Source organism: Spermophilus citellus (genome assembly GCF_964194105.1).
Source record: "Spermophilus citellus genome assembly, chromosome: 3".
In the NCBI taxonomy this organism is placed as follows: domain Eukaryota; kingdom Metazoa; phylum Chordata; class Mammalia; order Rodentia; family Sciuridae; genus Spermophilus; species Spermophilus citellus.
This window is the reverse complement of record NC_138184.1, coordinates 162,957,313-162,983,176: the sequence shown is the minus strand read 5'-3', so window position 1 is coordinate 162,983,176 and position 25,864 is coordinate 162,957,313. Positions and strand designations below refer to the sequence as shown.

The following is a 25,864-nucleotide window of genomic DNA, read 5'->3' as shown; positions in this document are numbered from 1 at the left end:
TTTAAAAAATCCTAAATCTTGAATTTGGAAACTTGGAGTCTCACCACAATTGACATGAGATATGTCGTATTTGGTATAAGCTTGAGCATATTTATAGACCTTTATGTTTGGAAGAACTGCTGAATTTTAGCAAAGGAACAACTTTTCTCTCATCATTGTTTATTCAGGTCTAAGTCTAAATCTAGTGACACACTGAGGTAGGGTAGAAAAACAATAGACTAGGGAACAGAAAATCCTGGAAGATTAGGACCTCTGGTCCCCACTCAGACACTAGCTGTGTAATACTGATAAAATCACATCACTCCTTTCAGCTTTCCTTCTCTTCTCTAGTGTTTTTTCTCATAAAGGTATATTTATTTCTGCTGAAAGGATATGAAATAGGGAGCAAGATCCTGGATCTTACTATATTTTCCTTCTTGTGATATTGGGTTAATTAAGATCTGGTTTTCATCAAGAAGTGAACTTAACTCTAGTGGAATAATGTTTATCCAAATGGCTTTTTTTTTTCTTTTCTTTTTTTTTTGGGGGGGGGGCTAGGCAAAGATAGAAAAGAAGTGAAGAAAGAAGTAAGATCCCATCACATGTTCATGACCCACAAGATGGTGATCTGAACCCTCCTGAAGAACAAGTGGAATCAGGTAAAATCTGGAGAATAGGTTCCCACTGGAAGCCTCAAGGGAAGACAGAAAATGCACTAATTTGCCGCCATAGCATTAAGGCCATTTCTGAACAAGATATTCACCTTGTTCTCATCCTGCTAAGGTCATATGTACGAAGACCCACAAAAAAATAACAATCCTACTACCATCAAAACACACAATGGAATTTACTTAGGGCAGGGGGGAATGAGGTCTATCTAGCCAGAAAAGTACAAAAAAGGAAATGATCTTGTGTGTTAACCCAATTATGTGTACTGACACATTCCCTAAGAGATAACATCATAGAAAAATCAAACAGCACCAGATAATTCAGACAAAGAAGACAGTTACCAACCTTCTCAAAATCTCAGAAAGCTTTAATAGAGACAAGTTTTTAAATAGCTACACAATTAGATTTTCTCTTAAGCTTTAAGCAACTATAATTACTTCAGAATTCAGAATAATTCAAAGAAATATTGTTATTACATTTCAGACATTCTTACTCTCAAAAGATAAAATAAGTTACCCATTTTTACACCAATCCATTACTTAGCCAGATGACTGATTCCACATGAATAAAAATCTAAGTCTTTTTCATCCATATTTGCGTGATCTCTTTGTGTACATCTCCACAAGGGGGCACCATCTTTATGTTTTTTAAAAAAAGAGTGTTTGGAACTTACATCTTGACCTTGATTAGTTCTCTGGAATGCCCATGTAAATGTAAATGTGGCATTCTTGAAGATGATGTGGGTGTATGCTTGTTTTTCTTTGGTTCCACCCCATGATTCCACCACATTGGTACTTTTTCTATTAATATCCTAAAAGAGTGGAAAAATATAAAATAAAGCACAAACTCAGTATTAATAGACATATAGTATACCTTACAAATATAGACTGCTATGTCTCTTCCACAGAGCTCCTGTAAGTCTAGAATAGGGCCTGGAAATTTGCATTTTAATTTTGACAGCAGCATAGATGATAGAGTAGACATAACAGCAAAGTAGGAGATTATTGACAGTCTAGTTGAAAGACAATAGTTTGAATTTCAGCAATGGCACCATCTAACAGATTATAGAAATAAAGGAATAGCACCAGAATAACTGAAGACCTATTGGTTATTTGTGGTAAATAGATGATGTATTGAAGATCATCCATAATTTATTTTACTGCTATAAAATCAATATTTTTTTCAGAATAAATTAGTCTCCATTTAAGTAGCTAGTAATCACAAAACATTCAAATCTCCACATATCTTGCATATCATGGGGGAAGTCGTTAATGATTATTAACTAGTTAATAAAGGGTTGCTGAGGAAAAGCACAAACAAAAACAGAGCAGATCTATGAAGTCACTATTTAAATGTACTGTTAAGCCAGATGCCATGATGCACAGATGTAATCCCGCAACTTGAGAGGCTGAGGCAGGAGGCTTGCAAATGATATCATCCTTGGCAATTTAGCAAGACCCTACCTCAAAATAAAAAAATGAAAATCACTGAGGGTGTTGCTCATGGTTACATGCTCCTGTGTTTAATTGCCAGTACTGCCCCAAAAAAGTAGTGTTAAAATCTTAGCCAGCAATTTCCTAAAATCCATTTGAGGTATTGGTGAGTTTTGAATTGTTACTTTTCTCAAGCTGGGAGTAAGAAAAGAAACAGGCAAAATTATGACATGTGGATAATAAAGTCCTTTTTCTAAATGTGTTAAATTTAATAAGAAAATTTTTCTTTTTTTCCCAATGCTCCACACCTTCATTATTTTCTGCTCTTACTTATTAATACACTTCTCCTTCCTAAGAGTTTAAATTGCTGACTGGTAATTAAGGGAGAATTTTCATTCTGTTGGTGCATATTTTTACAAAGGAATTTTCTACAGGTTAATATTCCCTGGACTTTATCAGTCACCTGGGCCTCTTCACTTATTTCTCCCCAGGAGGAATAAATGTTTTCTTTTTTTTTTCATATATTACTTTTTTAAAATTTTTATTGTTGGTTGTTCAAAACATTACATAGTTCTTGACATATCATATTTCACACTTTGATTCAAGTGGGTTATGAACTCCCATCTTTACCCCGTATACAGCTTGCAGAATCACATCGGTTACACATCCACTGATTTACATATTGCCATACTAGTGTCTGTTGTATTCTGCTGCCTTTCCTATCCTCTACTATCCCCCCTTCCCTCCTTCCCCTCCCCTCTTCTCTCTCTACCCCCTCTACTGTAATTCATTTCTATTTTGCACAATTCTTAATGACTTCTTTAAACATGTTTAAATGTTTTCTAGAAACCTCTAAGAATATCCAGAACAATAGGATTCTCATTCCAACTTGCATAAGGAAATTCATACTTGAAAGAATGAATGATAAATTCTGAAATCTGCCTTTGAAAGCTTCTCTTCGACTTACCACCATGAAGTACAGGACACAGTCCGCCGAACAGAGGGTCTCAAAGACAAAGGTTATTCTTCCTAGTTCAGAACCTGTGGCTCCAGTCATAGATGTTGGTGGTCTATTTGACAGATTAAAATTGCAATGTTTACATTATGTCCTAAATATAATTTTACAACAAAAGTAAGCAACTTTTCCTGTTAAGTTGAAAACTACGTAGTTCTTCTCTTTCCCTATTCTATAGCTTCCTCCAAAGCACAACTTCTTCCTCACTCAGATTCTGCAAGTCCACCCACCTTGTTCTAAGGTGAAGTCTACACAGCCATGAAAATATGCCTGCATTTCCTGCTGTCTATGCTCCCACTGATCCTAAAGCAAGAATAAAGACCTCTTAGGGCTGGGATTGTGGCTCAGCGGTACAGCGCTCACCTAGCACGTGCAAGGCCCTGGGTTCAATCCTCAGCACCACGTAAAAATCAATAAATAAAGTAAAGGTATAAAAAATTATTTAAAAAAATAAAGACCTCTACAGGGAAATCTCAACAAGGGGGACTAAAGCAAAATGAGATTAATCAATTTGTAACATCTTCCTTTAAAGGTAGAACTGAGAAAATAAATAAATAAACCAAAAAATATTCCTGCAAACAATTTAGGCTAAGATTCTTCATTAAGCATCCAAGAATAATGGTTATTATAGCTTTTAATGTATTATTCTAAAAATTTTTAGCTTCACTCCAGCAACACACAACTAAACATTTGTAGTTTCTCAGTCACTGACTACAGATATTCCTAAATTTAATACATAATTCTGTGACAGCTTATTTTTACTAAGATTTGCAATACTAATATATGCAATAATGGCAGCCATATTTCTAGAGGGAAGCAAGTGTGAAGATTCTTACAGAAAGGAATCAGAATTGTTTTTCCTTACTTAAATCCTGGAATATGCAAGTTTAAGATCAGGTAATCATTATCAGAACCTCCAGCTCCACTCTGGATATGATCTCCAGCCACCTCCCAACCTGTGAATTTAAAAAAGCCACTTTTATTAGTAAAAATTCCATTAATGATACTCAAAAATCATTTTATTTAAGGTAAAAGTTACAAGGAAATTAGTGTTTATGTTCAAAGTTAGAAATACTCCAAAAGAATTCCCTGTTTTTAAGTCAATTGTAAATTGCATACATAGGGAAACTCGTAGATACCAATAAAGATTTTATGAATGTACTGTTCTGCATAAAATTATCTAATGGTAAAACCAACAATAGTTTTCTCACTGAAGCATGATTTTAAAAAAAACTAAACAGTCTTTATTCATTCTAATACACTGAGATAGAAAATCTTAGTCTATAGTAATCAATGTCAATAATCACTACTTCAAGAAGTAAGAGAAAGAAACTAAGGATTTATATTAGTGCTAGATTGGTGATTCAGTAGTTTTTGAAACACATAATCAACAGTTATAGAAAGGTAGCATGTTAAATAGACCTCAATCAAGCTAGTCTTTTAAATAATATATACTAATCTACTGCTTCTAAGTGCTCATTGTTCTGCTATCTAAAGGTTCAGGTGGTTAAAAGAAAAAAAAAAGGAAATCAACTCCTAATGCTAAGAGTTAAATAACCATAAAACAAACTGGTCCAGTGGAAGAGATACCCATGGCTGCAGTGGAGATAATATGAGAGGCTTTTAGGTTTACTGCTATTGTGTGGTGAGGGTGAAAAGGAAGATTTCACAAATGCTTCCTAAGAATGCCTCCTAACATTCAGAAATGCCACGAAGAAGGACAGAAGAGCAGGAAAGGACAAAGAAAAGGAAGGATTAAAAGACATATCAAGAGAACAGTATTTGGAAGGGATTACTATAACTGTGAGAGGAAACATCTCTTGTGTTTAGATATTGCTTATTGTAGAGTCCTCCAGGTTTTCCATGTTCTCTCTGAACTGACCAAGAAATACAGAATTCCTTGACTATCCCATGACCTGGCCAGATGCATGTTTTTCCAGCAAGCTTGAACCCAATCCAGAGGTGGTGATGATTCCCAAGCACTGATACAGTGTTGACACTGTTGCTCAAAACTCTGAAATAAACCAGCCCTGTCCCTAAGCCAAGTTCCTCAAACCCTCCTGTAAACTCTGTCCTAACCCTCAGTGTAGAAAAACCTAGGTAGAACCTTCCAAACTCACTGTGCCTTTGGGAAGTTATGTTGTAACACTCAGTATGTAAGTTTCCCTAAAAAGTGCTTTGGACTGATCATCCTAATATTTATAGCTTCTTTCTTTGGAATTCCAACTGATCCAAAGATAAACGAAGTAATTTCATACTTCATAGAAACCTTCCACCCCAAGTTATATTCTCAATATTTTGGTGTTTCTCTCAGTGATTTTTCTATTGTATACTTTTCTTTAATACATCTAAGACTTACTATATAATCCATTTTATTTTCTGATTTTTTTTTCATTTAGCATTATATATTCAAATCATTATATCAAAAATATTTCCTCATTAAAAATCCTCTTCTAGTTTTCATAACTTAATAATGTTAGATGGTTATTACATAATTTATTTAGCCATACTTGCATTGTTGAAATTTTAGTTTTTGCCTCTTTTTCCTCTTATAAATACTAAAATTAATATCTTTTGATATGATTTCTTTCTTTACATCACATTGTTTCCTTGGTATAAATCCCCAGAAGTTACTATTGAGTTGGAAAATAGGATTTAAAAATTCTTGAACCAGATTGCAAATTATTTTTTATATAGAATCCATATAATGACTGCATTGGAATTCCTTTTAAACATAATTCCCATACACAAAAATTTACTTCTCCATATCTGTTCTAAAACTATGCAGAATTCATACTGAGAATGATGAGCCTCAAAGCATTCCAAGCCACACAGTCAAGTCGGTCAAACCACACCCATTCTAACTCCATCACCATGGGCAGCAACTGTCCCACCAGGCAGGCTATCCACCTCTCACTGGATCCTTCTCGGAGTGCTGCTCCTCACACAAGGTTGATGCTATGACAGCACAGAAACATACTCCACCTTGTATCTTTGTATTCTTTACTGTTTACTATTTCGTTATCACACACTAGTACAACAGAGCTTCATGCTTTTAAAATAATTTAACATTTCTAAAACTTAATGGAAATATAAAAAATATACCTTCTAAGTAAAAGAGTAAGCAAGTAAATCAATATTGTCATGGAGAGCTAGAGTAAAGCCTTGGTAAGATCACATAAAAGTTCCATGTAATCTCATCCACCAAGTAAATACACAACACACACACACACACACACACACACACACACACACACACCTTAGTCCTTTTATAGTTCATTCAATACTCTGGTCCTCCCGATTTTATTTTTTCAATAGGTTTTAACTTCATATACTTAGAATTCAATCACAGCACATATTTTAGGAACATAAACCTTCATGGCCAGATAATAATTGTGATATCCCCCCCGCACCCCGCTCAGGATAAATTCCTAAAACTGGGATTATTGGTTTAAAAAGAGGAATTTTCACATTTGATATATTAAGGTCTTATCTTTCCCTCTTTCACTCATCTGTTTAATCAATATTATTTAAAGACATATTATTTGCCAATCTCACTATCCATGTGTACATATCACTTCCTACATCCCAAATGTGTTTATTTGGCAAGGTACTAACTTAAAGCATATGCATTTAAAAAGTGTGCCTTGTGTGAGTGTGCATGTATGTGTGTTTACATAATAAACAAGTATAATATGGAGAAAGGAAAGCTGATAAAAAATATTAATGAACTGATAAAATTAAAGAATGCATTTCAGTGTAAAGCCCTGGTATTTTTAGTACCAGTCTCTAGTGTCAAGTTTAAAAATACATAGGTTGATAATGTGATTCATTCAACCAACAAACACTATGGAAACAATAATATTGAATAACAGTCCTACAGAACTCAGCCACATTTTCAAGTTTTTGATTAGTGGGGATCATACGTATTTAATTAACACACTCACAGACTCTATGGTTAAGGGAATTTGAGATCATAAATCCTTTACCATGGCACAGTATTGAGCCAAAGACAGAGATGCTGACATATTCCTCTTTAGGGTAAACAACACAGATTTTGTTACGTTGGCAATTCTATACTGGCATTTATAGTCATAAATGGTGATCTTCAATATCTACTTTGAAACTGACTCCAAAAAAATGCAAAACTAATACATGCTCAGGGCATGTTCCAAGAACCCCAGTGGATGTCTAAAACTGGATAAAACTGAGCACCATAATTTAATGCCTTTCCATCTTAACTGAGCACTTATAATACACTGCAGCTGTAATTTTTTCAGCTTGAAATAAAATAGCAATACTAGAACAAATTTAGTTTTTTCTACCTTCACAATTTCACATCTTAGCAACCTCAGCATGCAACATTTTTCTTTCCTTACTTAGTTGAGAATGTTTACCTTTTCACCTAAAGGAAGCACTTTCTGGCTTCTCTCAAGCACATTTGAACTGCCAGCATCACTACTCAGCACCTTCTCTTTGGCATCCCTGAATTGTCCATATTACGTAAAGAGTTATTTGAACAAACATGTGGCACCTGCACGGTGGCTCTGTTAACTATGATGGCTACCAAGTAACCAGTGGACAGACTGTATAGCTGAACAGCACTGTAACAAGACAAAGGGATAATTCACATCCTGGGTGGGACACAGCATGATGGCGTGAGACTTCATCAGCTACTTAGAATAGCATGCAATTTAAAACTCCCAAATTGTTTATTTCTGTAATTTTCCACTTGATATTTTTAGACCACTGCTTACTGCAGGTATCTGAAACTGCAGAAAGTAAAAGTACAGAAAAGGGGGTAACTGGTGCATTTTATGTTTTTTATAGGAAGGTCATCTGCCTGTATTTACTGTTTTAATGTGAATCCTGGAAGATGGACACATAGCTGAATAAGACTGAAGTTCCTTGTGCCTATATTTGGCATGTTTTAAAGAGCTGAGTCTATAAAAGAATGGTATCTGCTGCCAAGATGGTGTCTCTGAACTCACCATTCATTCCATCACACTTGGAATTCCCAACATTGAAACAGGAAGTTTTCATGTTGCCAGGAAGGACATTCCACCATTTATATTCAAACCCAAGTGCCGGCTCCGTTCCCGCTGGACATGGTCTACATTCTACAGAAGACAAGTGGGGCAAAAAGAAAAAAAAAAACAATTAAACTGCATCTGGACAACTTCTCATTCCTCTAAGCATCACAAAATCATAATTAGCAGAGAGGGAGGTGGAAAGGGGAGAGATTGGTCCATCAATTTCCTTAGAAATTGGTAAATTTTAAAAAGTGATCTGGAAAAAATTCTGGGTAGAATGTGTTGGTATGTGTATATATTTGGCATTTTTGCTTGCAGAGTAGTATACTGTTCTGCAGTGTATGTGTACACATAACTTACACTTATTCCATTGAGAGAGTGTCATACAACATGACATTAAAACAGATCACTTCATATGTTAAATAAGCCATTGTGGTTTCACAATGCTATTATCTACTTCGGTCTCAATAAGATAAGAAAATTGTCTCTTAAAAGAATTCTTCCATAAAAACAATTTAGAATAAGGTCACAATAGTCCAACAAGTTTATTTTGCTACAGGTTCAACTCATGGACCGCTGACATCCTACCCTTTGTTCCATCTGAAAAGGTCCCAGGAGGGCAGGGTTGACAAGAAGATGAACCATTGTTATAAAATCCAGGGTTGCAAGGTGGACAATCTTTCTTCTCTCCAGAAGGGGGCAATCTAATAGCATCGGTGAGATCTTCCCTGCAGATTTTGGGTTCTATCCACTTGTACATTATCTGCGTCTATAAAAAGTAAGCAAGCATACATTATCACAAAAACATTATACTGGAGCCTAGGAAATGGGAAAACAGTGGCAGAATAGAAGGGCTAGCTGAAGAAAATCTAAAATATCAATGACAAAATAACAGAAAAAGCAGTTTGGTGGAGAAATGACCATTCCTTATGATTGTTTTTACCCTAAGCTACATATGCAGTTTAGGGTCCACATACACAGCAGTTCCTCATGATGAAATCCCTTTTTAAAATATAGATAACCTGATTATTGTCCTTACCCTTCTATCCAGTCATTCACCTTATTCAATAACTGTGGGTTTCTATGCAGTGATTTTATCTTCTCATCTGAGACCTCCACTGCACTTTCCCTATCCTCTAACCACAGCACATCACATCATACTTTGCACACAGTGATGGCAAAAGATCATTTTGAAAAATGAATAGAAAAGACTTCCTATTTCAATCCTAATGGTTCACAAATATTTGTTGCTCTCTGAGTCTTTTTCAATAACTTGATGTCTGTCTAGCTATAGCTAAATTATTTTCTCTGGAGCTTCTAGGCCCTGTTTTATGTGTTCTGAACCTAAGGGTTCAGACAGCCTCTACCCTCAGGGAGAACAGTCCTTTAAACCCCATCCTTTATCCTCTTCCACACCTGCACTCACCCCATACAAAAAAAGATATAAGAAAATAACTAACTCAGCCAAACCCAAAAAGCTGTTATCATAAACTTGATAGTCTCACTTTGAAACCAGAAATATCAAACAAATTAGCTCTTCTAAAACAAAATCGATATGTTCCAGGGAAAACAAGTATTCTGATGTAAACAGAAAAATAAAAAAAAAACTCTTTCATAACAAAATATAGCTTTTGAAAATCAGACTAAACATTTCTCCCATATGTCTAATAATCTGCTGAATATGTTCTTAATCCTTTAAAACAACTTCTGCCATAGGAAGTCTACTACTGAACCAGAAGAATCAAAATTAAAAGCAATTTTCCACAATTATTTCTAGTTAGTAGAAAATTATGTATTGTAAGCCCTTAGGTCCCTCAATTTTATTCTCAAGTATTAGGAAGAGTAGATTGCCCAGTGAACAAGGATGCTTAAGAAAATGCTATAAAATTATATGTCTCAACATGATTGTAAACAATATTTTTTTGTATCTCCCTTTTCTCACATTCACTTTATAACTGTATCATGATAAATTTTAACCAGCCGTTTCACCAAAAGGCCTCTGTTACCATCTATAAAATAATGGCAACTCCAGCTGGGGCTTCCTAAATAGCTAAAAAAGTTAATTACATACTATCTCTATAATGGGTTCTCAACTTCCCTCCAGAAAGGCAATGTAAAATTCAGTGATTCTAAGAAAATGGAACATCATTACATTTCAAGGGTTGGATTTTTAAAATTCTGGCTTAATAACAATAAATTTCAAATTCTGGTCCATTTATTTCCTGATTTATTTCAGCATTAATAAAAACATGAGCTACTATACAGTTGAGAATAGTTGGTAACCACATGCAGGGGATGGGTGTTGATACTGTGCACCACCATATAGTCTTCACAATCACTTTGTATATTATTTAGAAATGAGGAAACAATCCAGATCATAGCTGTTAAATAACCCACCCAAAAGCCATGTACAACTGGTAAATGATGAAGTAGAACTAGTCAAGGAGTGACAGTTTGGCAAAGATAAAAATAATAAGATGTAAAAATCCATTTTGAGAAGTCAGCTAACCATATAACTTCCAATGCAAGTAAACTAAATTTTTACAAATTAGAAAATGTGCACTACCTTTAAGCATTTAAATATTGATTAGTCAAATTTTACATTTGACTCTGCAGCAAAAGTTTTGTTTACAAAGCCCCTTGCCTCACATGGCAGATTGATTCTCTGCCTCTGTTTCTAATGGGAACAGATGCTTTCAACTTCAGCTGACTAGGAAAGACAATAATTAATATTAATGACACTTAACACCAGATGGCTTATAATGCAGGTGAAAATCAACAATTCATTCTATGATATATAATTATAAGATGTTTTTGTGAAATCACAACCCTAATAGAGTAAAATTTACCAGATTGCCATTAAGATTACAAAAGAGATAGGGCATTATGTAAAATAGTGGATGTGTAACCGACGTGATTCTGCAATCTGCATTTGGGGTAAAATTGGGGGTTCATAACCCACTTCAATCTAATGTATGAAGTATGATATGTCAAGAGCTTTGTAATGTTGTGAACAACCAATAAAAAAAATAATATTAAAAAAAAGATTACAAAAGAGGTACAATGCCCCTGTGTATTTCTGTAATTTAAAATACACACACAAATGCACGTGTGCGTGCACACGCATGCACACACACACACACACACACACACACAGAGGAATCTATTGGAAACTGGCTCCCTTATTAAGTAAAGTTCAAGTCCAGGAGGACTAACATATATGCAACTTTTGAGACTGAATTTGCCCATAGTAACTGTTTTCTTCTTTCAAATGTTCCTTTGTACTAACCCTTTATAGATTGGCTGCATTTATCGGAGCTGAATTACATGTGCTTTAACAGGGGTCTACCCATGGCCACTCACCTAGCTGCCTTGTGCTCCAGGTTATTCTGGCACAGGAGGTGCCAGCCAAGCAAGTTAATGCTGGCCTCCCTGCCTCTTTCAAACCTTGATATTTCCAGTTGCTAAAGGCATTCACCATTTGTCTCCTGAATGACCCACAAGATGCTGCCAGGTTGTATTTGACTCCTCTTTCAAAATCATGTTCAACATTCACGCCTGCTTAAAGTAGATCCTCAGTCTACCTAGCTACATGGAAGCCTCTACCTGAATTCCTTTCCTACAAAGCTTTGCTGCTTTTCTGTTTTCCCATATGGTTATCTCCTTCTTCTCTTTCTAAGTTCTTGACAACCTTGGTGGTCATCTTCCTCAATGACAACACAGGGATTTAACTGGAGGTTCACATCAGAACTTTAGGCAAGAAAATGTTTTAAATTAGATAATGATAAATATACTAAAAACACCATATTGCATACTTTAAGTGGTTAAAATACTGTCAAGAGCCCTACATGGATTATGTGTGGTGTGGACCGAATGTGCATGGACGCCCACTGAATAGGAAAATGTGGTATTTGGGAACTTCCAGTGGCAATCGTGCTGGTAAGATTGCCCAGATACATGTGAGTCCTATTCAGCTCTGCCAGGTCCCACACAGCACCAGAGATGGGGTGACCTGCTGTAGCCACACAAGCTCTCGGAGATGGGTGTAACCTGCCAACATGCCAATCAATCTGTTGACTGCAAGACATTATGAAGCAAGATTCCACCCCTGAAACCTTATCCCTGCCTTTGATATACCCTCTTAAATAAACCATCCAAGCCATTTTTCAATTGGTAGCTCCAGCTACTATGTGGGCTAGGCCTATCAGGTGCTCTGCCTTAAACCTATTCTTTCACTCTGTCTTTTATTTCTTCACTAATTATTTCAGACTGTTTTCTCAGGAGGCTTATCCCCTCCTGTGCAGGAGAAATTACCCTGGCAAGGCACTGCAGCCCAATGACAAAATACATTATGTGAGAATTCTCTTTCAATAAGCTGTTCTTTAAAATTTCTATATTTTTTAAAGACTAAAATTTTTATTTTAAACAAGTTCAGACACCCTTGGTTGCTGAGAAGTACCATATTGCTTCCCTACCATCTTAATTAAGCAACGTAGGCTCCAGGTATATTTAACTTGCTTAAATCCTATGTAAACAAAGTCAGATCAAATACTCATAACCTTTTATACCCTATTTTTAAAATATCTCTTACACTTATCTCTACAGGATCATTCAGAAGTACTGTTACAGATATTTGGGCATTTGCAATAATTTGTGCTATCTTTGATATCACAAAAAAGGAAAGAAAGTACAAGGCAAATTGATTCAAAAATACTAGCAACTTATGATCCACAAACTTCCTGAACTCAAAGGTAAAGCAGTTGTTCATGTAAACTGATGTCTACATAGTTTGTATGTAAGGTGTCCTCCAAAAGCTCATGTGTGAGACAATGCATGAAGATTTAGAGAAGAAATGATTAGGTTACAAAAGCCTTAACCCAATCAGTGAATTAATCCCTTGATGGGGATTAACTGAGTGATAACTGAAGGTGGGTAGGGTATGGCTGGTGGAGATGGGTATTGGGGGCCTCGTCTTGGGGTATATATTTTTTTGTAATCTGACAAGTGGAGTCTCTCTCTCTGCTTTCTGAACATCATGTGAGCTGCTTCCCTCCACCACACTCTTCCACCATGATGTCCTGCTCACCTTGAGCCCCAAGGAATGGAGCCAGCCACTTTTGGACTGAGACCTCTGAAACTGTGGCTCCCAGATAAACTTTTCTTTATCCATAGTTGTTCTGACCAGGTCCCTTAGTCAGAATAGTAAAAAAGGTGACTAAAACACCTCCTCTAAGAAGGCTTCCTTCTAAACCATCCTTCCCTACCAAGAGCTTTTCTACCCTTATAAAAAGTTCCCTATTTGACAAGACATGTCATTTTAGGAGTGGGCAACTATGCCTCTTGGAACACTATTACCTTTGGCTGGAGCTTACCTTCTGTAAGATCACCTGTTTAGCCCAAAATTTGACTCATGAAATAAAATTAAAAAGTATATTTCTTCTTTCTAATATTTCCCTTACGTGCTTAAAATAACTATTTAGAATTTTTTTCTGTACCTAGATTAGAACAAAGCACAGTGAGAGATTTAAATATTAATAAGACAAGTTGTTTGCTCCAAAAGAGATTATAGACTAATAGTGATGAGAAAGGGTCACAAACTGCTATAATATCTAAAATAAAACGCATGAAAGGGGATACAAAGCACTGGACTTGAAAACAATCTGGGTGAGAGTTCCAACCTTAAGACTTTCTAGCTGTTACATTAGGGAAGTAACTTCACCTCAGTGTGCAGTTTCCTCATTAACAAACTGGGTATAATAATGTTTAAAGTGCACAACTGTTTAAATAAACAACTAGAGGAAATGTTTGAATGTGTGGACACACAGATATGAAGAGAGTACATGCATAAACATGCACATGACAGTGATAGTGTCTTTTGGTAGTAATGCTATCATTACTATTACTATAATTATTGTCATCATCATTTCTAAGAGGAATACAAATGTCATGGGTATCCCCTGAGAAAGACCAAATCTCTGCAAGACATGTAAGAAATGTCACAAAGATGGACATGATTCTTCCATCCTACTGTCTTTCCCCAACTAAAAGAAATAGCCCCAGCTTCTTCAATCATATTTTATATAAAGTATACGGGCCTCTCTCCACTACATTTTGCCCATTTTGTCAAAATTTTCTCAAGCTTTATCCAAAGGACAGAATGTAATACACAAAGTGGTAATCAACATAATCAACATTTATTTACTAAGTCTCTTGTTCAATTTGTTTAACATGTATCACTACCTCCTATGTGCCAGCTATTATTATACTAGTTTAGAGATTTTTTTTTTTTTTTAATGAGTAAGAACCATTCTCTATCTATAGGAAGCTGAGAGATCAGTGGAGTAAATGGTCAATTTGCAATATAGTGATCTGATTTCAAAATTCTATCAAACCAATGATTACCAAGTATCAAGAGAGGCATGCAAAAAATTCTGTAGGAATTCCAAGTATAGACAGGAAATCTTAGACCTTCTCGTGATATTTAAGAGTATATGCTTTCTATGTGCTTGACAGAATCACTCTTTTTGTAACACAAAAAAAGCATTTTAGCCCTCCAGGTGAGTCTGATGCACACTGAAGTTAGAAAACTCCACATCTATGAAGATGTCTACATTTTTCTCTATCCTAAGCTCTGCCCTTATCACCCAGTACTCTGTGTGTAACCAGTGCTCGGTATAGATTCACTAAATAAATAAATGAGTAGGCATTCCACATGTTTAGGATTTTAATGAGAGCATCAAGATTAGAATAACTCCAAATACCTATTAGCATTTTTCTGAAAAAAAATTTCTTCTATAGGCAGAAAGCAATTTATTTTGAAATAAGATTAAAAATAAATACAGAAACATATATCCTATAAATTCTAAATTCAGAATATATATACCTCAACAGCTGCTTTCCTATTTAATCAATTTGATGATCTTCTCCAAGAAAGGGGAAAGAGAGGTCAAAGAGAGCATCACAGGACAAAGAAAACCAAACATTTGTTGTACAACATGTGAAGCATCTTTAAACTACTGGCAAATCATTAGGCTGGTCTCAGCAAAGTCAGAATACCTTTTAAAAATATGAAACTGGAATTCAGGATTTTTTCTATTTTTGTTTGTTCTAGCACTTTCATTTGTTCACTTCCATAATCTAAGTGTGTGTGTGTGTGTGTGTGTGTGTGTGTATCTGTATATTAGCACTGTAGCCACTGCTTTCCTGTATACTTCTGAAGCCAGAAACATTTATCTTAAAATAAGTCTAAAGTCTCTCTAAAAACAAAACAAAATAAAACACTGAATTTATAGAGTTCTAGTAAACTATTTTGTTCTATAAAAATCTACAAAGAACATGTTTAGAGCTCCTCCAGACTCAATGGGAAAACACAATTCACATGCATGGGCATGTAGTGGCAAGTGTGTGTGCGAGTGCATTCTACATACAATACATTCACATATGCTCTCACTTCTGTTAGGCCCACAGCAACTAGATTTTGTCATGCTGATCATGGACACTGTACTCATTATTAAAATAGGAAATATGACTTTTGTATATTTTTTGTGTTAGCTCAGATAAAATCCTTTTGCATATTAGAATGTATTCAAGTCCCCGTAATGCAGAATTAATGATTACATAGAATAAACTATCTTTGCCTGGCTTATTATTAAGTTTAGCTAATAAAAGTTCATCTAAAAATACTGTACCAAATCACTCTTCAATCCACTAGTAGTAAGTACTCTTACTCGGCCATTGGTGTAGGGCCACCAAGACCTTATTTTCCAACTCCTTGTCAATTAACAGCTGTTAGTTTGAGTCGCTGTTCTAATTGAAAGTGATATTTGTACTTCTTACCATTTTAAGTTTCCACTAATCTAAACTGGAATGTATTTGGTCTTAAGCATTCAAAACAAGAGACCTTTTAAAAAATAAAGATTTAAGGGTAAGATAATCAATGTAAATATAAAAAGTACAGATTCGAATTTGGGAATGAAAAATTAAGAGGGGGGGAGGAATAATTCTTCTGACAATTATGTGTGTTTTCCAAAGTAAGTTTAAAACATGTCATTATTTCAAAGGTACAAATATGTAAGAAACATTACCTAGCAGCCACTTTAATCTCAGTTTCTCTTCTGACGTGGGATTGTATACGTTAATTATTTAATTATGAGAATGGTGAGTCATCTACGTAGCTTTTATTAATACAACCTCTGAGTAGCCAAATAATTAAATAGAAGTTATAAGATATTTTCATCTAGTGAGTTGTAATACACATTTGAAATCTGATTTCTTCCTGACATTACTTATGAAAAAAAATATAACTGTTAAAAATAGCAGTCATCAGCTGGGTGTGGTTGTGCATGTCTATAATCCCAGTGACTGGGAAGGATGAGGCAGGAGGATCTTAAGTTTGAGGCCAGCCTCAGTAACTTAGTGAGGTCCTAAGCAACTTAGTGAGACCCTGTCTCAAAATTTTAAAAAATAAAAAATCAAAATGGACTGGAGATGTAGCTCAGTGGTAAAGCACCCCTGTGTTCAATCCCTAGTACCAAAAAATAAAAAATAAAAATAGGACTAATTCATGGCTCACTAAATGCCAGGAACTGGGTTGGGAACTTTATACTGAATATCTCATGTATTCTCATAGCAGTCTCACAGTGTTGATATCAACCCCATTTTACAGATGAAAAAACTGAGATTTAGAGGCATCCAATCATGTACCCACAGAACTAATAAGTAACAGATTTGGAAATGAAAGCCAGGAAGGCAGGCTCCAACACCTAAACTCAGAAATCCTCTATAAAATCTCCCTCATGAACAAATTGGAGTGTGTCCAAATTGGGGAAGCAGTTGGATAAATATGGGATAGATTTTTCTGAACACTGCTGATACCTTTCCATCTTCATCACATGGAGTATGGATCTGGAAATAGTCTTTTGTGGTACAGGGTGGGCGCTCCGTGCACTCACTGGATCCTTCCTCTGCAATGCATGCATACATAAAAAAAAAAAAACCCAAAATTCATAAATGGTCCATTGTGACTCTAAGAAAAGGCAAAAATCAGAACAAAATTTAAAAAAAGTTAAATAAAAGGTAATCTTACCAAAGCAATTTAGGTTGAATTAGCTAGACCAAGAGAAAATAAAGGCCTACATTTTAATTTTCTCTAGAGTAATAAATCTATCCATGATATACATGGAGAATATCATAGTGCTCCCAGGAGACATTATGTTTTGTTCATTATCATTGAATACTGGAAATTTGGAAAAAAATAAAAGTTTCTCAGTATATATCTATGCCCACAAATCATCTAAAAGTAAAACATGGGTTAGATTGATATAAACATAGCCATAGCTCTTACCTATGGAGTGTGGACTGAAAGAAAAACATAGACAAAGGGGGAGAACCCACATAGAAAGAGATGAAATGATAGATGTGTCTTTCTCCATTCAATATTGATTCTCTTTAGCACATTGACATCTGACCCACCATTGCTAGTCTGTGACAGTATACTTGATCAGTATACTTGATCAAGATAAATTTATAAAGAAGAGAGAGTATAAGCCAGCCCTACCTGAAAACTGGGCATCCTCTTTACACCTTATGCATTCTTTGGCCCCTTTCTCAGAATAGGTGTTTCTGGGACACACCTGGCAGTTGAATGAACCTGGCCTGTTGCTGAATGTCCCTGGCTTGCATGGAAAACATTCTGAAGTGTAAGCCACCCCTGTGTGGAAATGAAAAAAAAAGGGCATGGAAGGAAGACCCACATCAGCAAGTCAGTCAGTGCCTGTATACTGATTCTACACAGAAATGAGAGGGAAATATCAATAGTAAGCTCAGCCCAATCCTTTTATTTCATTAATCCATCACTAAGAAAGCAAAGAACTGGGATATCTACTGAATCAAACACAATTAGTACAGCAAACCCTTAAGAATTTTTATTGAAGTAGAGTAAACATATTAAATGATTCATCAAATACAAATCTACTATGTCAGAATGGGATAAACTCTAAGGTCCCCTACAATTCTCTGCTCTTTGTGGGACCTGTTCCCTTTTTCTTCACTATTTATTAAGTAACAGATAAAACCTATAAGAGCCTAGAAATGGCTGCTCTTCCAGTTTGTAATTCCAGTGTTGGCCAGCAGATGTCTGTGTGACTAATTAGTTAACATCACTGGAACAAGCACAATTAGAACACAGTAAAACATAAGCCAAACTTTAATAAAGAAGAATCACTACTTTAATTAAAAGTACCTCTAGTTGAGCATAAACTATAGTTGGGTTTATTAGATGTGCACCTGGGCCAGAAATGACCCAGATGGTCCAGAGAAGCCCAAGAGGCTTAGTGAAACAGTCTGGTGGAGATGTTTTCAAGATTATTATTTTTATGGATATAGCAGTGACCAGATTATTAACTCCCCAAGTAGGCTCAAAGTCTGGCACAGTAGATATTGAATGAATATAGTCTCCTATTAAGAGAGAAACTTCATTTACAGATACGTAAAATCATCATCATGTTTACGTCTTTACACAGATTAAATAATTCAGTTCAAAGGTATAAGGAAAAAGTAAACTATGAATCAATGAATTTTCTAGTACTAAAACCAGGGTCTCTAGACCTGTATGATACCTAATATAGTTCTCATTCTATGCACCTTGAGCCAGCCAGTACTGGTTAAAATAAATATTTTAACTATAAAACTGGATAAATGACTGCTAAAACAGCATGCTGTGAAATACCTTCAATTGTGATATTTTTCACCAAGACAGGCTTGACAGCCTTAGAACCCATAAGGATGCCTGTAGTTCTCCAGTACAGTATGTTTGTGCCTGATTTCAGCATTACCTGTGCAAAAAAAACAACACACTCAGGTCAGATAAGCCAAGCTGTTTCCAATTCCAATCACACACAAAAGCTTCTCACTCACATACTTTTCTATGCATTATAAGGAAACACAATTAATTTAAAACCAACAAATTTAAGCCTATAGTTAATTCTGACCTCAGCTCTGAAGACAACATTTTCTTTAAAAAATAAAATAAAATAGTCTGCCAATCCACAAAATATACTAAGAAACAAGAAGAACCCTTCATGTCTGAACAAAAAGGCAAAATGACTTTCGAACCATTACATAAAGTCTTATATTTATATTTAAAGAGGATTCATTGTAAAGGGTGAAAGTCACTCGGCCCACTTGCATATTTATAGACTGCCATTCACAAGTACATCTTTAAGCTCTGAAAACAAACAAGAGAATAAGCTTGCTTCTGCTATGGTTTGTATAGGATCTGAATGTGGCTTGAGTGTGTCCCCTAAAGGTTCATGCATTGGAAATTTGGTGGTGTCAAGAGGTAGTGAAACTTTTAAGAGGTGGGGCAAATGGGAAGCAATTATACCATTGGGAGCACTGTCCTAGAAAGAGATTACTGCTTGTTTCATAGAGCAAGTTAGTTCCTCCAAGACTAAGCCGTTATGAAAGGGCAATCCTGGATCTCCCCTGGAATCTCTGGCTTCCTGTAAATCACTATCCTGTGATCATTATGCCCCACAAAAGCCAAGTAGATGTTGCCACCATGCCCCTGAAACCTCTAAAACTGTAGTCTAAATAACCCTTTTTTCCTTATAAAGTACTCAACCTTGGGCATATTGTTATAGCAATAGAAATAGGTTAATACAGCTTGCTTTTTAAATTACTTTAAAACAACACTGCAATAGCAATAAAATAGGTCTGTTCTTATAGAATAACTTAACTCTTACAATTAACTGAACCTCAGTGACACTATGTCTAGTATTTGATCCCTTTGCCACTGGAAAATTTTTCTAATTATAAATTAAACTAATATTCTGTTAAGTTTCATGCTGATACAGGCAAGTGAGGGTTTCTTGTTTTGTCTTTTGCTACTTTTATTTTTGTATGCACTCTTTGGCTGGTCAAATTCAAGCTATGTAAAATTAATCAACCCAACTACTTCATCAGGCCTGAGAGCTAGAGAAGTAAGTGGATTCAGTACTTTCCACGTGTAATCAAAAGTGAAGAAAGCATATCTGTTGCCAAGGGTTACTGTATTTTCAAAGCCCAGCTGACTGGGTGCTTAGATGAGTGAATATTAAGTGGTACCAACATTACTTTCAAACATACATATAAAAAGAAAACCTCTGCAAGGGTACACTGTGTTAATCATTCAAGGATTTGGCAACTGCCACAATCAAAAAGGCAAGAATGGATTCATTGAAACATAACTCAGTCTACATTACAGGCACTATATGAGTCCCTTCCCAGACATCACCCCATTTAATTCAGCAACACTTCTCCTATTTCTGAAATGAAAAAAAAAAATCAGATGCTAAGAGATTAAGCAAATCACTCAAAGAAATACAACTATAAGCCAGAAATAGATTTTAAATACTGCCATACTCCAAAGGGTAAGTGCCTCAAGTAATAACAGATTCACCAAATCACATATCTGGTAATCCTGCCTTCAAATATTTAAAGAGATGCCCTGTGAAGAAATAGGTAGTTACTATACTTAATGTAACTGAAAGAATAGAATTTGACCACTGGAGGCAAATACATATGAAGCAGGTTGAAGCCCAATGTGGATGAATTTTGTGAAAATCAGAGAGCTGTCCAACAATAGAGAAAGCACAGTGCCCAACAAAACAAGCTTGAAAATCACTTGCAGGGGACACTGAAGAGAAGGTCAGATGAAAGGAATTCAAAGATCTTTTCAATGACAAGTGACAATGATCATATTGTGTGAAACAGGCACATTATAAAATTTACATACTTTTAGATTTTGTCAATTTTGTATATTGGTTTTGAATAGATTTCTTTCTTGAAAAGGGAAGAAAGGCGAAATATGATGGGAAAAGAAAAAGAAAGAAATATAAGGAGAAAAGAAAATGTAGGAAAATATAACCTAAAAAATAAAAAAAAAATGAGTTGATGAAACTTAGGAGCGATTTCTTCCCTAAATGGAAATTATCTTAATTAATAAAAAAAATTTATTTTTCTTTTCTTAAAATGAATGCTTAGAAAAGACTGGGAAAAGGAAGGAGGAGAATGGGATTAATAGAAAAGAAGAAGGAAAAACAAAGAGACTTACAGAATGAGAGCCCCATTCTCCATTGTCAGTGAGTTTTACCCACTTGTCTGTGGTGGTATCCATCTCCTGGCACTGATCATTTTGAATCTGTGGATTAAACACAGGGTCTCAGTAAAGATTCTGGAATAATGGCTTTCACTAAATTCCATAGTCCAGCACAGGCTGCAAGAATGTCTTTCTGTACATACTAAATAATGGTGGCCACCAGTAATTCTCAACAACTAAACACACCAGAGACCTCTGGAGACAAAGTGATAGCTGCACACATGGGTGAGCAGTTCTAAGTGAACCGTCTCATTGAGACAAAAAGACTAGCCCATGAGGAGAGAGAGGGGAAACAATTATCATTGAAAGTCATTACAAAAAAATCTACCCAGCTTATCAAAATGTTTTAGCAGCTTGTATTTACCAGGCAAGTCCAAGTGTACAAAAGTAAACAAGATGATATGTGGATTCATGACAGTGAAATTTTAAGTTAGTAAGTAAAGACTGCTTTGTTTTCATTTCCCCAGGACTCAATGTACAGGTTAAGTGACCACAGCCAAAATGAAAGTTCCAAATTGTTATTTGGGGGTGTTATGGCTTGGATATGAGGAATCCCCCTGAAGTCCTGTTAATGCAAGTGGTGAGATAATTATTTTATGAGAGATGTAACCTAATCAGCAGATTAATCCATTTCATTTGTTTATATTTTGAAAGGACTATCTGGGTGAGGAATGTAGACAGATAGGGTGTGACCACAGGAATAAGGGTGTGTCTGGGCGGGTGTGATTTTGGGGTTTATATTTCATTGCTACAGCCTCCCTTGCTCTTGTTGTGTCCTGCTCACCATGAGCTGAGCAGCATTTCTCTACCATGGCCTTCAGCCATGATGTTCAGCCTCATCTCAGGGCTACAACAATGGAGTCAGGACCACTCCACTGAGACCCTTGAAACCATTAGCCTAAATAAACATTTTCTATTCTAAGTTGTTCTTTCAGGTATTTTGGTCACAGCAACAAAAAAATCTAACACAGTGTAAATGTTAATTATTTGCCATTCCAATTCAAATGACTACAGATAATTTTTAATACCAAAAACCTTGACCTTTCCCCTCAGTTCTTGCAAAATGCTTAAGAGTTAGGACAATACTCTTTCAGGTCTATGTAGAAAACAAAGGTATCCAAAAGTTAGGTCAACATTTCAGTATTGCAAAGTAGTCAGTAACAGAGCCAAGTTAAAATAAGATCTCATTATCTGTACTTCTGCAGAAAGAAAAGGCTCTCTCTCTCTCTCTCTCTCTAAATTGTTTTGCTACTTTGGTCATCCTCCTGACTAATTTACAAACATTAAAATTTCTCCAGAAGTTATATTTTCTAAAGGCTTACTTATGAGAAAAGGGATCCCTTTACCATCTAAATACCAGAGAATATCTGCTACCCAGGAAATTTACTTTAATTGAATTCTTGTCTTATTTATATCATAAGCATACTGACTGTTTTCATACTTCTTTCATTCGGGGGAGGACATGGGTCCTGAATGTTCCTCTGTTGGGCAGTATATAGACAAGCTGAGAGCTTTTTACAGCTGAAGGCAGACATCATGTGTTACCCTGACGTTCCACCACCGCTCAGATGACCTGAGCTCCATTACTCTTTCTGAAGCTAGTAAAGGTGTAATCTTGGTACAATCACTTACTCTCTCTAGGTTTCAGTTTCAGCATTTTAAAAATTGGTTGGGATGAATGCTTCAAATTACATGATGCTCACATGTGTAATTGTCAGAGCACAACTATATCTTTCAGCCTTCAAATGCTTCTTTTCTATTAACCAGGAGCATGATGACTGTGAGGTATTAACACTCTGAGTCAATAAATTGCAACCTATAAAGCTGAAGCATCAATAAAAGGAGCATGAATTTCCCATCCCCTTTCAAACTAAAACCAAAAGAACAGAGGCACCATTGAAATGGAAGTAATGAAACATTATGCCCTAAGAGTACCCTTATTGACAGTTCTCAAGGGATTTATTGAGTATACTAAACTACAAAAATACACATTTATTTTAACAATTAGATAACTGTCTTGCCTTTCAACATTATTTTAGTTTTAGCAATATTGTTTAAATGTCCCAAGAAATAGAAAATCATTTACCAGGAGAAGAGTTTTGCAAACAAAATGTAGCTTAAAAGATAAATCTGTTTGAACACTGCTTAACATTTTAAGCTCATCAAAGGATATTAGTGCTAGGAGGCTCCTTCAAGTGTCCTCTCACACAAGGGAATGCCAAGGACCGGAAAGTTAATTCCATTGCTCAAGAACACACAGTTAACAATTATAGAGGCAGGATAGAGTCAGAGTCTCTTGACTTCAAATCTAAGGCTCATAGTTTCCTGGAAAATATCTATTGCCACCAAACTTTTGATGTAAAATACCCATTACCAATGACAATACACATTTGTTTCAGAACTGTTAATACATTTGTTCCTTAAATCTGGCGCATGAAAACATTTTCCAAGATATTCTCCCATTTACTACTATAACACACACTATTGGTATAAGAAGTCAATCAGAAAACATTTTCTCAAGTGTTTTGAGTCCATGCCACAATAAATATTTGCTAGATTAAGTACAGTTTACATAAAATAGTTACATAACCCTAGTCATTATTCTGTTAGTCTATCATAGTATTCTATATTCTATAATCCTATTTAAGATCAAATGCACCAACTATCGAATTCATAAATTTCTTTGGACTGTAAAAATCCACAGAATCAGAAAATATGGTAATTTCTCTTTTTTAAACAATTGCCCATGAAAACATTTAAGTAATTCTAATCAGTAAAAAAAGAATATATATGTATGTGTATAGTTGTGTATATATACATATTTGAAACTATAAAGAGAAAAAAATTAATTAAAAACTAAAATTGGCAAAATATATTTTTAACAAAATAGCATTTTCAGCCATAAAAAATTAAGTTAAAATGAATCTTGGGGAAAATATTTGTCACACCCAGTCTAAACCAGTTGTCTAATGAGTATAACCAGAAGCAAAACAAGCCAATATTACACTGTAAGGTGAGAGTGCAAAAATAAAGAAACAATATTAACTATAAACTCAAATGCTATAGAAAAAAAATTAACTTTTCCTATAATACTTACAGGGTCACTTACACACACAAAAAGGAGAAGGCATATAAAATGGAGTGCAACAAAGATTAAGGGAAATTTACAGGAATGCCTTTCAAAAAGTGGAGTCTAGAATATAAAAGGTCTTACGAAGAATTCAAAGAAGATGTTGTTGTCGACATACTGGTACTCAAAGAAGACATAGCCTGACTTCTTAAGGTGCACAGCATAGATTAGAGACACCGTACAGTCATCACGATTAGACTCTATGTAGTTTCCACGAGGGATCCAAGAAGAGCTGTGGAAACAAAGCCAAGATGCATTTTCTGTTAGTTTTCAGAAACCACTTCAGGTCACAAAGCTATACCCCAGATTCAAAAGTAGTTCCATCAGCAAAGCACAGCAGAAAACACCCCGAGCTTTTTCAGCTGCTCTAAGGCCAACTCCATTACTGAGGGGAGGTTAATTTCTTGATAGTACATAACTTCCTAAATCATTGAAGGTTATTTGAGCAATTTGCTATGAAGCTGCTATTTTTTCACCAAAAAAAAATTTGATCACCAACAAGACGAACACTAACCCAGTAGCCTTAAGTGGAATTATTCTTTCAAACAACATCTTAAATTTTATTTATAAACATATACACACACACGGCAAATCTATGGAAAGGAAGAAAGAGTACCATGATTGTACATATTTAGATTAATATATAATGTGTAATTTTTTCATATTTTAAGTCATTTAGAAAGTTATACACCATAAGAAAGAAAACTCATCAATAACTGAGTTGGCATTTGAGTTCCTAAATCTTTTTGAGGTTGTGTCAATGACAAATGATTATTTAAAACAAACATTGTATTTCAGAGATTATGTTTCTAAATACATGACAATAGCACAAAAATGAGAGTATAGGTGTAACTACACTCTTATAAAAGTATAATAACTACCTACACTATGATAAGAACACATATTGCAATTTCTAGCCTTCACAACCCAGTGTTAGCAAAGATATCATAAGATATAACAAAACTACCTGTAAGAGATAAAATTGATAAACTATTATTTTTTCAAATTTTAACCTTCATGTTATCAAAGAATATCATTAAGAAAATAAAAAAGCAAAAGCCACAGACTTGAAAGCAGTATCACAAACACACATATATGTATCTGTCTTAATATACAGTAAATATTATACAAATATACATGTACAAGAATGCATGTCCATAATATACAAAGAACTCTTTTGACTTTACAATTAAATCTCCTATATGACCAAACCAAAGAAAAAGTAAACAGAATATAAGATCACGTGGGTGGGAAAAAGGAAAGGAGCAGAGAAGGAAAAAAAGCATAGCAATATCAAACTGAAATTTACATTGAGAAAATTATACCAAAAGACACTACTTTGAAAAACTTCTGCTTATCATTGAATTTTTTTGATAAATAAACTATTCCATAGGGTACATGAGGAAGCCGTGTCCATATCCTCTGATCACCAAAACAAAGATCTGAGGTTTTGTAACATCCTACTAG

The 25,864-nt window shown here is 35.2% G+C and overlaps 1 protein-coding gene across 1 annotated transcript in view; it reads right to left on the bottom strand.

Annotated features, from left to right (window-relative positions):
- ELAPOR2 (endosome-lysosome associated apoptosis and autophagy regulator family member 2) overlaps positions 1 to 25,864 on the bottom strand; it is a gene marked incomplete at both ends in the record, with an annotated part of 165,944 nt that overhangs the window by 31,985 nt on the left and 108,095 nt on the right. Inside the window, 10 exons of the mRNA XM_081286520.1 lie at positions 1,322 to 1,459; positions 3,049 to 3,151; positions 3,962 to 4,052; positions 8,088 to 8,216; positions 8,718 to 8,898; positions 17,004 to 17,092; positions 17,686 to 17,838; positions 18,856 to 18,961; positions 21,223 to 21,309; positions 24,482 to 24,629. Coding sequence (XP_081142646.1) covers positions 1,322 to 1,459; positions 3,049 to 3,151; positions 3,962 to 4,052; positions 8,088 to 8,216; positions 8,718 to 8,898; positions 17,004 to 17,092; positions 17,686 to 17,838; positions 18,856 to 18,961; positions 21,223 to 21,309; positions 24,482 to 24,629 — 1,225 coding nt within the window. The remainder of the gene's footprint in view (positions 1 to 1,321; positions 1,460 to 3,048; positions 3,152 to 3,961; positions 4,053 to 8,087; positions 8,217 to 8,717; positions 8,899 to 17,003; positions 17,093 to 17,685; positions 17,839 to 18,855; positions 18,962 to 21,222; positions 21,310 to 24,481; positions 24,630 to 25,864) is intronic.